Source organism: Pan paniscus, chromosome 18 (genome assembly GCF_029289425.2).
Source record: "Pan paniscus chromosome 18, NHGRI_mPanPan1-v2.0_pri, whole genome shotgun sequence".
Classification (NCBI taxonomy): Eukaryota; Metazoa; Chordata; class Mammalia; order Primates; family Hominidae; genus Pan; species Pan paniscus.
In genome coordinates, this window is record NC_073267.2 from 82,931,962 (window position 1) to 82,944,059 (window position 12,098).

Below are 12,098 nucleotides of genomic sequence, written 5' to 3' on the forward strand. Positions count from 1 at the left end.
TGACTAGTGAGCATATCTCTTGCCCTTTTTAGCATTTCCAGGTAGGATTCAGACACAAGCCCACTGTGCCCTCTGAACTGTAGATGCCACATATTAAACACCCAGTGGCTTCCTCAAAGCCCGTTTCTTTTGACTGGAGATTTGGAGGTGGGACTTACAGCTCAGCTCTTTTTGAAGAAATCCTTCATGAAGATCTTCTTTAGAAATCCTCTTAAATCCCCCACTCCTGGCCCCTACCCCCCTTTTTTTTGAGACGGTGTTTCGCTCTTGTCACCCAGGATGGAGTGCAATGGCGTGATCTTGGCTCACTGCAACCTCCGCCTCCTGGATTCAAGCTATTCTCCTGCCTCATCCTCCTAAGTAGCTGGGATTACAGGCACCGCCCCCCCCCCCCCCCCCCGCCACCATGCCCAGCTAATTTTTTATATTTTTAGTAGAAATGGGGTTTCATCATGTTGGCCAGGCTGGTCTTGAACTCCTGACCTCAGGTGATCCACCCGCCTCAGCCTCCCAAAGTGTTCGGATTACAGGCGTGAGCCACTGCACCCGGCCTTCTCCTGACTCTTTTATACACTCAGTGTGCGGAAGATTTAAGAGTTGCCTAACTTGTTTTACTTCTAAATTCTTCATCTATGTTCTTTATTTGAAATTTGCTATTTATCATGCCTCTACCAAAATGTCTATTTTAACATCTGTAATGAGATTTCACTTGTTTATTCAAATAGCATTAAGCTCCCACTAGACCAGCACAGTCCACTAGCAATATAATACAAGGTGCATATGTAATTTAACACTTTCTAGCAGCCAGATTTAAAAAAAGAAAAAAACAGGGGAAATGAGTTTTAATAATATATCTTATTTAACATAATATATCTGAAGCATTATCATTTCAATATGAAATCAATTTAAAAATACTAATGAGATATTCTACATTCTTGTTTTGCACTAGGTCTTTGAAATTTGGAGTCTACACTTACTCCACATTCCATTTAGGACCAGCTACACATTCAGTGGTCGATAGCCATAAATGATGAGAGGCAACTGTAGTGGAGCAGTAGTACAGCAGTAGACTGTAAGTTCTGTAGGCAAAGTTGGTGTCTGTCTTGTTCATTGTTATAAACAACAGTGTTTGGCATAGAGTAGGCATTCAATATTGTGAAATTGAACTGAAATATAATTGAAAGAATGAAGAAATTACCAAAGGAATCCTTCAATGTCTCCCCACAGCACTTACAGTCTAAATCATTCAATTCTGCACGCAATTAGTTGGCCCACATAGTTTGTAATTAAATTATTCCACAAGCATTTAAGCTTCACAAAGGAGGAAGCATCTTCATCTTGTTATCTGTTTTATCTCCCAGTCAACCACAGTTCTTAGTATTGTGATGTGTAGATTCATGCAATCAACAAATATTTATTTAGTGTCCACGCCAGGCCAGTTACTATTTTAGGTGCTGGGGATACTATAAGGGAGACACAGTCTCTGTTCTCATGGAGCTCACAGACAGGAAAAAGTTACAAGAGCTTTGAAGGAAATAAATAAGGTGACATGAGAGAGTGTGATGGAGGACAGAGCAAGGAAGTACGGAGGAGAAGGAGACAGTATTGTGAAGAGCCAGGGAAGGGCAATCTGAGTGTGTCTTTTTGAGGCAGCCACATTGACTTTTCATTTTCTCGAATTCTCCAAACTCATTTCTGCCTGTAACTTTCTATTCCTTTTTCTTGTGCTGCCCACCCTCTCCCTTGCTCTTCTATAGCTGGTATCTTCCCATGTCTCAGCTCAAACGCAACTGTCTCCTCAAAGACACCCTCCCTAACCACCTGTCTACTGGGCTCATCACCCTTGACACTTCTATCACATCCTGACATTTTGTTTAGTACCACAACCTGAAATGATCTTGTTTATGCTTCTATGAAATTGCCTTGACAATTGCTATCTTTCAATGCTGAGAAAAGTGTCCCTATGACAAATATATGACCCACAATTAGTGATCAATAGATATTTATTAAATGAATGAATGACTGAAGGTCAAGAGTTAAAGCATTTGGGAGATGTCTCAAGTCATGATTTGAATAAATGTAAATGAAGTCTAGGAAGAACCACACTCTATTTGTCTGGTTTCTCTGAGAAGGAAGATGGGGTTAATGGATGTGGGATTTATACTCTTGCGCCGTCTCGGGCATGGGGCAACCTGAGTTTTGGTTCCAGCTCCTTTGAGAATCTACAGCTATGGACCATCTGACCGGGTAAATGGCCACAAATTTTTGCTTATAACTTAAGGGGGTTCGTGGACCTCCTGAAGAGGTCAAAGGACCACAGGTTAAAAATTCCTGTAGAGATAAGAGATTTCCACAGCAACACTGGGAGGCAGGAGGCAGGTGTTCAATGAGATAATGCACGAAGCATCTTTAAAGAACTAGGCCTGGCGAAGTGTGGCTTTGGGGAGAGGTGGTGTCCGAAGAATCCTTGGAAACCAAATTCTTTTGCACCTAGCAGCTGGGGCGGTGGTTGCTATAGACGCTTGCCTCCTCCAATCATCGCGCGGCTTGCTAGGCTGTGCGGCTCCGTGGTTACCGTGGCAACGGACGGCAACAGCTCGGGCGGCGCAGGAAGAGCGCGGGCGGCTTCAAGCTGGGTATGGAGCCCCTCAGCGGCGGCGGGGTCTGTGAGTTGGACGCGGGGTCTTGGCGGGGAATGGAGGTAGAATAAACGTGGGACCCGGAGTGCACCAAGGTCAGAGGTCCTCGCAGAGATTGTGGGGTCAAAGTGTGAGGGACATGGGGGCTAACCCGGGCGTCCCCTCTTTTCGTCCTCGCCCTGCGTCCCAGGCGTTCTCCAGACTTTCCAGACCCCTCCCCTCCTCAGCCTTCCCTAGCCACTTCTCACTCCCATGAAAGTTACGGGACCTCGGATTTTTGTTCTTGGGATTCCCCTGCCAGACAGGTAGCCTGAAGGGCAGAAGGCCTGAGGTGCTGCCTCGCTTCCAACTTCGAATTAGCCCCAGGCCTTGGACGAATCATTTCCCGTCTTACCTGGGAAAACGGTAAAATTCACCTCTTTTAGGTGTACAGTTCCAAGAGTTTTGAAAATATAAAGTTCTGTACTGTATTAATCTGTTATCATTCTGCTAATAAAGACATATCTGAGGCTAATTACAAAGAAAAGAGGTTTAATTGACTCACAGTTCCACTTGGCTGGGGAGGCCTCACAATCATGGTGGAAGGCAAAGGAGGAGCAAAGTCGTGTCTTATATGGCGGCAGGCAAGAGAGCATGTGCAGGGGAACCTCCCCTTTATAAAACCATCAAATCTCGTCAGACTCAGTCACTATCATGAGAACAACCCAGGAAAACCCACCCCCATGATTAAGTTACCCACCATGGGGTCCCTCCCATGACACGTGGGGATTATGGGAGTTATAATTCAAGATGATATTTGGATGGGGACACAGCCAAACCATATCATGTACTTACTGCAATAAGTATGTAGAATGATTCCATTAGCTCAGAAAGTATCTCTTGTACCTCATTGTAGTCAATGCCCCTTCCCCACTTCCAGCCCATAGCAACTAATGAAATGATCTGTTTTCTGATTCTGCGTTATCCAGAACGTCACATAAATGAAATTATAACATACATAGCACTTTTTGTCTGGCTTGTTATACTTAGCCTATTGCTTTTGAGATTTAACCATGTTGTTGTATGTAACAGTAGCTCATTTCTTTTCATTGCTGCGTACTATTCTGTTGAATGGATGTACCATCAGCTGATGGACATTAGGATTGCTTCCAGTATTTGGTAATTATTAATAAGTAAAACTGTTATAAATATTCCCATACAGGTATTTGTATGGACATATGTTATTATTTTGATAAATACCTGGGAGTAGGATTGATAGGTTATATGGTAAGTATTAATTTTACAAGAAACTGCCAAATTGCAACCTTGTTAGCAGGTGATCTTTTTTTTATATGTATATATTTTTATTCTCCTTTAAGTTCTAGGGTATATGTGCACAACGTGCAGGTTTGTTACATATGTATACATGTGCCATATTGGTGTGCTGCACCCATTAACTAGTCATTTACATTAGGTATATCTCCAAATGCTATCCCTCCCCCCTCCCCCCACCCCACAACAGGCCCCGGTGTGTGATGTTCCCCTTCCTGTGTCCAAGTGTTCTCATTGTTCGTTGCCCACCTATGAGTGAGAACATGTGGTGTTTGGTTTTTTGTCCTTGTGATAGTTTGCTGAGAATGATGGTTTCCAGCTTCATCCATGTCCCTACGAAGGACATGAACTCATCCTTTTTTATGGCTGCATAGTATTCCATGGTATATATGTGCCACATTTTCTTAACTCAGTCTATCGTTGATGGACATTTGGGTTGGTTCCAAGTCTTTGCTATTGTGAATAGTGCCGCAATAAACATATGTGTGCATGTGTCTTTATAGCAGCATTATTTATAATCCTTTGGGCATATACCCAGTAATGGGATGGCTGGGTCAAATGGTATTTCTAATTCTAGATCCTTGGGGAATTGCCACACTGTCTTCCACAATGGTTGAACTAGTTTACAGTCCCACCAACAGTGTAAAAGTGTTCCTATTTCTCCACATCCTCTCCAGCACCTGTTGTTTCCTGACTTTTTAATTGCCATTCTAACTGGTGTGAGATGGTATCTTATTGTGGTTTTGATTTGCATTTCTCTGATGGCCAGTGATGATGAGCATTTTTTCATGTGTCTGTTGGCTGCATAAATGTCTTCTTTTGAGAAGTGTCTGTTCATATCCTTTGCCCACTTTCTGATGGGTTTGTTTTTTTCTTGTAAATTTGATTGAGTTCTTTGTAGGTTCTGGATATTAGCCCTTTGTCAGATGAGTAGATTGCAAAAATTTTCTCCCATTCTGTAGATTGCCTGTTAACTCTGGTAGTTTCTTTTGCTGTGCAGAAGCTCTTTAGTTTAATTAGATCCCATTTGTCAGTTTTGACCTTTTGTTGCCATTGCTTTTGGTGTTTTAGACATGAAGTCCTTGCCCATGCCTATGTCCTGAATGGTATTGCCTAGGTTTTCTTCTAGGGTTTTTATGGTTTTAGGTCTAACATGTAAGTCTTTAATCCATCTTGAATTAATTTTTGTATAAGGTGTAAGGAAGGGATCCAGTTTCAGCTTTCTACATATGGCTAGCCAGTTTTCCCAGCACCATTTATTAAATAGGGAATCCTTTCCCCATCGCTTGTTTTTGTCAGGTTTGTCAAAGATGAGATGGTTGTAGATGTGTGGTATTATTTCTGAGGGCTCCGTTCTGTTCCATTGGTCTATATCTCTGTTTTGGTACCAGTGCCATGCTGTTTTGGTTACTGTAGCCTTGTAGTATAGTTTGAAGTCAGGTAGCATGATGCCTCCGGCTTTGTTCTTTTGGCTTAGGATTGTCTTGGCACTGCAGGCTCTTTTTTGGTTCCATATGAACTTTAAAGCAGTTTTTTCCAATTCTGTGAATAAAGTCATTGGTAGCTTGATGGGGATGGCACTGAATCTATAAATTACCTTGGGCAGTATGGCCATTTTCACGATATTGATTATTCCTATCCATGAGCATGGAATGTTCTTCCATTTGTGTCCTCTTTTATTTCGTTGAGCAGTGGTTTGTAGTTCTCCTTGAAGAGTTCCTTCACATCCCTTGTAAGGTGGATTCCTAGGTATTTTATTCTCTTTGAAGCAATTGTGAATGGGAGTTCACTCATGATTTGGCTCTCTGTTTGTCTGTTATTGGTGTATAAGAATGCTTGTGATTTTTGCACATTGATTTTGTATCCTGAGAGTTTGCTGAAGTTGCTTATCAGCTTAAGGAGATTTTGGCCTGAGAAGATGGGGTTTCCTAGATATACAATCATGTCATCTGCAAACAGGGACAATTTGACTTCCTCTTTTTCTAGTTGAATACACTTTATTCTTATAGCTGTGTAGTGGTATCTCATTCTGCTTTTAATTTGCATTTCCTGGTGATTAATGATGTTGAATAACATGCTTACTTGTTATTATATCTTTGGTGAAGAAGTTTGGTGAACTTGGTGAAGTTTCTGTTTGTATCTTTTGCCCATATCATTCATACACACACACACACACACACACACACACACACACACACATACACATATATATATACATATATATATGACAAAAGTCAGATATTTAATTTGCGAATAATTTCTCCCAGTATGTGACACATCTTTCCTTTTTAAAACATTTTGTTACTGAAATGCCAGGGGTTTGATCTAGATCTCATTGTTTACAGCACAGAAATCCAATCACTGGAACAAAGAGTACTGCCAGGGAAGAAGGCTTTATTTGGGTGCTGCAGCTGTGGAGATGGGAGATAGTCTCAAATTGTCTCACTAACTGACTAAAATTGGAGATTTAAATACCAGGGAAAGAATGTAGAAAACAGGAATTAGGGAGGGGTAAGGAAGAGGAATCTGGTCTCTCACTGTCTGGATGCGGTGATCTGGTGAGTTTCAGTTCCTTTATACTATCTGGGAGGCCCGAGCGTCAGTTTTTTAAGAAAGGAACTCAGATAAGATAAATGTAAGTTTCAGGCTTAAGACCAAGAGGGCCAATTTCTGTTTATTTAAAAAGACCATAAACATCAGTTCTGTGAGGAAATTGGGCTGGTTTCAATTTTCTTCATAATGTCTTTGAAGTCAAAAGTTTTGATGAAGTCTAATCTTACTAATTTTTTCTTTTATGTTTTGTGTGATATCTAAAAACCTTTGGCCTAACACGAGGTAACAAGATTTTCCTCAATGTTTTTTTCTCAGACTTTCATAGCTTTGGGTTTCACATGTAGGTCTTTGATGAGTTTTGAGTTAATTTTTATGTATGACGTCAGGCAAGAGTTGAGGTGTTTTTTTTCATAATGCTGAATGTTCCAACCCCATTTGTTAAAGAGACTCTCCTCTCTCCACTTACCTTGGCACCTTTGTCAAAAATCAATTGACCATGTATGTGTGAATACATGTTTCTGATTTATCAATGTAACAGAATATTCCAGAAAAATATGAATAATTTTTGTTTCTCGAATGAACTGCCAGTCATTTTAACAGCATAAAATCGATTTCTTGATAACTTTACAGTGAATTTTGAAATCTGGTAGTTTGAGTCCTTCTACTTTGTTCTTATTTTTCAAAATTGAATTGGCAACATTGGTTCCTTTACCTTTCCATACAAACTTTAGAATTAAAGGTTAACATCTCCAAAAATATCTGCTGGCATTTTGATTAGATTTCATTGGAGTATAGATTAATTTGGGGAGAATTGGCATCTTAGCAATACTGAATCTTCCAATTTATGAACATGGTATACCTCCTTTGATTTAGTCCTCTTTAATTTCTCTCAATGATGTTTTATAATTTTTAACATGCAACTTTTGCACATGTTTTGTTAGCTCTGTTTTTATTTTATGTTTTTTGATGCTATTGTATATGATACTGTTTTAAAATTTTCAGTTTCCAGTTGTTCATTCCTTGTTTCATACCCAATCAAATGTTAAACCTCATTCAAATGTCTTGGCGGGGAGAACTGTGTTGTGTTTGTTGCAAGCCCCTCCTCCTTCTTTCTGAACCTCAAGTTCTAAGCACCAAGAGACTATAGCAGATTTCACTCTGTGTTTCATCCCACAATGCCTATGGCCAGAATCACCCCGAAAATGATGGCAGGAGATTCCCCACAAGGGAGTGCCCCAAACTGTCCAGAGATGGGGCCGGTTGGGATTCCAAAGAAAGAAGGAAAGACTAAATGCCAGAGTGGTCAATCCAAAGCATTTATTGGGGAAACTTACAGAGTGCTGCAGCAGTCCTCAAAATGAACAGCAAGAGAAAACAGGTGTTCTACCTAGGTATGACTGCAGTGAGGGGGTCAGGGTGAGAGTTTAAGGAATTTGGCTCAGGGCCAGGGCTAGTTTCTTTTTCAGTGTTGTGGGCAGCAACCTAGATACCTTTATCAGTGCCTAGGAATGTTCCAGGCCCAGGTTTGGGCTCAAGTCTGCTACAAAAAACCTGCAACTGGATAGATTACAGAGCAGTCAGGACACAGAAAGAAAGTAGTGGGGAACGGAGAACCCTACACTCTTTCTCATTCAACTTCAGAGCTCTCATGCTGTTCCACTTCTCAGAAAATCACCCGTAGGGGAATCTGGCCCTCGCTTTTTAGGTTCCTGTTCGTCTTGCCAGATTTTACAACCATCAGCTATTCTGTTGGTGCCTCCTCTTACCTTAAGAATCCTCTGCCTGAGCCAAGCTGGATTGTCTCCCTGTGCCTAGAATTAGCAAATGTCCCCAGAGAAAAACATGACCAGTAACTTCAACTCATTGATGAGAGGCCATTTCCCTTCTGAAATTTTAGTTCTTGTAGTCCATTGTTAAAAGAAAAACCTTAGCCAAATTAAATTTAACAGAGTTTAATTTAATTAAAGAATGATTCATGAATCATTTCAGAGCAAAGAACAATTTGCAAATTGAGCAGCCTCTTTTTAAATAATTTTATATTTCAATCATTTTTGAAGTACAAGTGGTTTTTCGTTACATGGATGAGTTCTTTAGTGGTGAATTCTGAGATTTCAGTGCACCTGTCACCTGAGCAGTGTACACTATACCCAATATGTAGTCTTTTATCCCTTACCCTACTTCTGACTTCCCCAACTGAGTTCCCAAATTTCATCACTCTGTATGTCTTTGCATCTCATAGCTTAGCTCCCACTTATAAGGGAGAACGTATGGTATTTGGTTTTTCACTCCTGGGTTACTTCACTTAGAATAATGGCCTCCAGCTGCATCCAAGTTGCTGCAAAAGACATTATTTTGTCCCTCCTTATGGTTGAGTAGTATTCCATGGTATACACATTTTACATTTTCTTTATCCACCTGTTGATCAATGGGCACTTAGGTTGGTTCCATATCTTTGCAATTGCAAATTGTGTTGCTGTAAACATGCATGTGAATGTGTCTTTTTCATATAATGACTTCTTTTCCTTTGGGTAGATACCCAGTAGTGGGATTGCTGGATGAAATGGTAGATCTACTTTTAGTGGTTGTACTAATTTGCATTCCCACCAGTAGTGTAGAAGTATTCCCTTTTCACCACATCCCAACCAACATCTATTGTTTTTTGACTTTTTAATTATGGCCGTTCTTGCAAGAGTAAGGTGGTATCTCATTGTGGTTTTAATTTGCATTTCCCTGACAACTACTGATGAGCATTTTTTCATATTTGTTGGCTGTTTGTATATTTTCTTTTGAGAAATGTCTCTTCATGTTTTAGCTCACTTTTTGAAGGGATTATTTGTTTTTTTTTTCTTGCTTATTTGTTTGAGCTCCTTGTAGATTCCGGATGCTAGTCCTTTGTTGGATGCATAGCTTGCAAATACTTTCTCCCACCCTGTGGGTTGTCTGTTTACTCTTCTTATTATTTCTTTTGCTTTGCAGAAGCTTTTTAGTTTAATTAGGACCCATTTATTTGTTTTTGTTTTTGTCACATTTGCGTTTAGGGTCTTAGTCCTGAATTTCTGCCTAAGCCAATGCCAGAAGAGTTTTTCCAATGTTATCTTCTAGGATTTTTATGGTTTCATGTCTTAGATTTAAGTCTTTGATCCATTGGGAGTTAATGTTTTTTATAAGGTAAGAAATGGGGACCCAGTTTCATTCTTCTACATGTGGCTTGCCAGTTTTCCCAGCACCATTATTGCATAGGGTGTCCTTTCTCCAATTTATGTCTTTATATGCTTTGTCAAATATCAGTTGGCTGTAATTATTTGGCTTTATTTTTGGGTTGTCTGTTCTGTTCTATTGGTCTATGTGCCCATTTTTATACCAGTACCATGCTGTTTTGGTAACTATAACCTTGTAGTATAATTTGAAGTATTGTAATGTGATGCCTCTAGATTTGTTCTTTTTGCTTAGTATTGCTTTAGCTTTGTGAGCTCTTTTTTGGTTCCATGTGAATTTTAGAATTGTTTGTTGTAGTTCTGTGAAGAATGATGTTGGTATTTTGATGGGAATCGCTTTGGGTAGTATGGTCATTTTCACAATGTTGATTCTTCCCATTCGTGAGCATAGGATGTGTATCCATTTGTTTGTGTCATCTATTATTTATTTCAGCAGTGCTTTTTAGTTTTCCTCGTAGGGGTCTTTCCCCTACTTGGTTAAGTATATTCATATGTATTTTATTTTATTTTATTTTTTTGCAGCTGTTGTAAAAGAGATTGAGCTCTTGATTTGATTCTCAGCATGGTTGTTGTTGGTGTATAGCAGTGCTACTGATTTGTGTACATTAATTTTGTAACCTCAGACTTTACTGAATTCGTTCATCAGATCTAGGAGCCTTTTGGATGAGTCTTTAGGGTTTTCTAGGTATATAATCATATAACTGGCAAACAGTGACAGTTTGACTTCTTTTCCAATTTGGATGCCCTTTATTTTTTTCTCTTGCTGGTTGCTCTGACTGGGACTTCCAGTATTATGTCAAATAAAAGTGGTGAAAGTGGGCATCCTTGTCTTGTTCTAGTTCTCACAGGGAAGGCTTTCAACTTTTCCGCATTCAGTATGATGTTGGCTGTGGGTTTGTTGTATATGGCTTTTATTATTTTGAGATAAGTCCCTTCTATGCTTATTTTGTTGAGGGTTTTTACCATAAAGGGATGCTGGATTTTTTCAAATGCTTTTTCTTCATCTACTGAGATAATCTATGGTTTTTGTTTTTAATTTTGTTTATGTGATATATCACATTTATTGACTTGTGTATATTAAACCATCCCTGCATTCCTGGGATGAAACCCACTTGATCATGATGTGTTATCCTTTTGGTGTGCTGTGGGCAGCCTCTTGAGCCAGAGTAGGCTCAGAAAGACTCCAGCGGAGCCATGTGGTAGAAGATGATTTGTGGATTGAAAAAAGAAAGTGATGTACAGAAAATGGAAATGAGGTACAAAAATAGCCAGATTAGTTACAGCTCATTGCTTGCCTTATTTGAACACGGTTTGAAAAGTTGGCCACCTTTGGCCAAAACTCAGTGATTGGCACAAGAGTAGGCTATGGTCTGTTTACAGCTTCATTTAGGTTATAGTTCACAATGTACAGAGAAACCTTTAGGCCAAACTTAAAATATGTAAGGAGGCAGCTTTAGGCTAAACTTGATTTAACACTATATTTCTTCTATACCTCTCTAATATCTTAAAGTATATGCTTTTTGTAATTTATCTATTTTATTTTCTAATTGTTGAAGTAGATGCTATCAAATACATTCTTCTTAGAATTAGATATTCTATTCATTGAGTTTTAATTTTAATTATTTTAATTTTCATTTCTTGAATTTCTTTTCCTACAGGATGTTTTTGCTGGTTCTTGTTCAGGGTGCTTTTCCCACTCTCTTAGTATGCTTGTTTATTTTGACCAAGAGCTGCTTATCGTCCTTGGAAAATTATTTATGGGAAGTGTTTGATGACTAAAATGAAGGAGGACCTCAGAGAGGTCCTCAGAGAAGGAGGATCATCAGAGAGGGTTTGCATTTGCCTCTGTTAGGTACCTCAGGGAACTACCTGTCCAGGCTTATTTTAAAGTAAAAATCACACTTTGAGGCTTTTGGAGCTCACGGGTGATAATGAATTTGGGCTGTACATCTCTAAGAGAGTTGGCTGTTATTCTAACCTTTCAGGGTTTTTTTTTTTTTCTTTATACCTCTCTCTCTGTTAGGTGCCAAGGAATCGTCCCCTGCATTCAGCTGGGAATGGTGGGATAGGAAGGCTTTATTTTTGACCCAAACGTTGAAAGTGTACACCTTTGGAGTGGAGTCTCCTATCAGTCTCCCCACCTTTGATGGGTCCTGGGTGTTGACCTTTCCTGGAAGCCCTACCAGGCAGCCACAAGCAGAGCTCAGGGTGTCCTTGTCTAGAGGATTATCTCCTACCAAATTTGTTTCAGTGCTCCACTTACCTTTCTTGGTTCCTGTTTTCAGTTAGATGTTGGCTAGATAATTCCTTATGGTCTTGTTAGCTTTTTGATGCTTTTGAGAAGCTGAAAAAATATTTTAGCCAGCATTTTTAGTTGTTT

General features: G+C 39.7%; 1 protein-coding gene across 1 annotated transcript in view; it reads left to right on the top strand.

Annotated features, from left to right (window-relative positions):
- The first annotated feature begins 2,318 nt into the window (after positions 1-2,318).
- The window catches only part of HYDIN (HYDIN axonemal central pair apparatus protein), a 429,930-nt gene continuing 420,150 nt past the window's right edge, over positions 2,319-12,098 (top strand). The window contains exon 1 of the mRNA XM_063597736.1: positions 2,319-2,666. Within this exon, the coding sequence (XP_063453806.1) occupies positions 2,639-2,666 (28 nt within the window). The 5' untranslated portion in view covers positions 2,319-2,638. The remainder of the gene's footprint in view (positions 2,667-12,098) is intronic.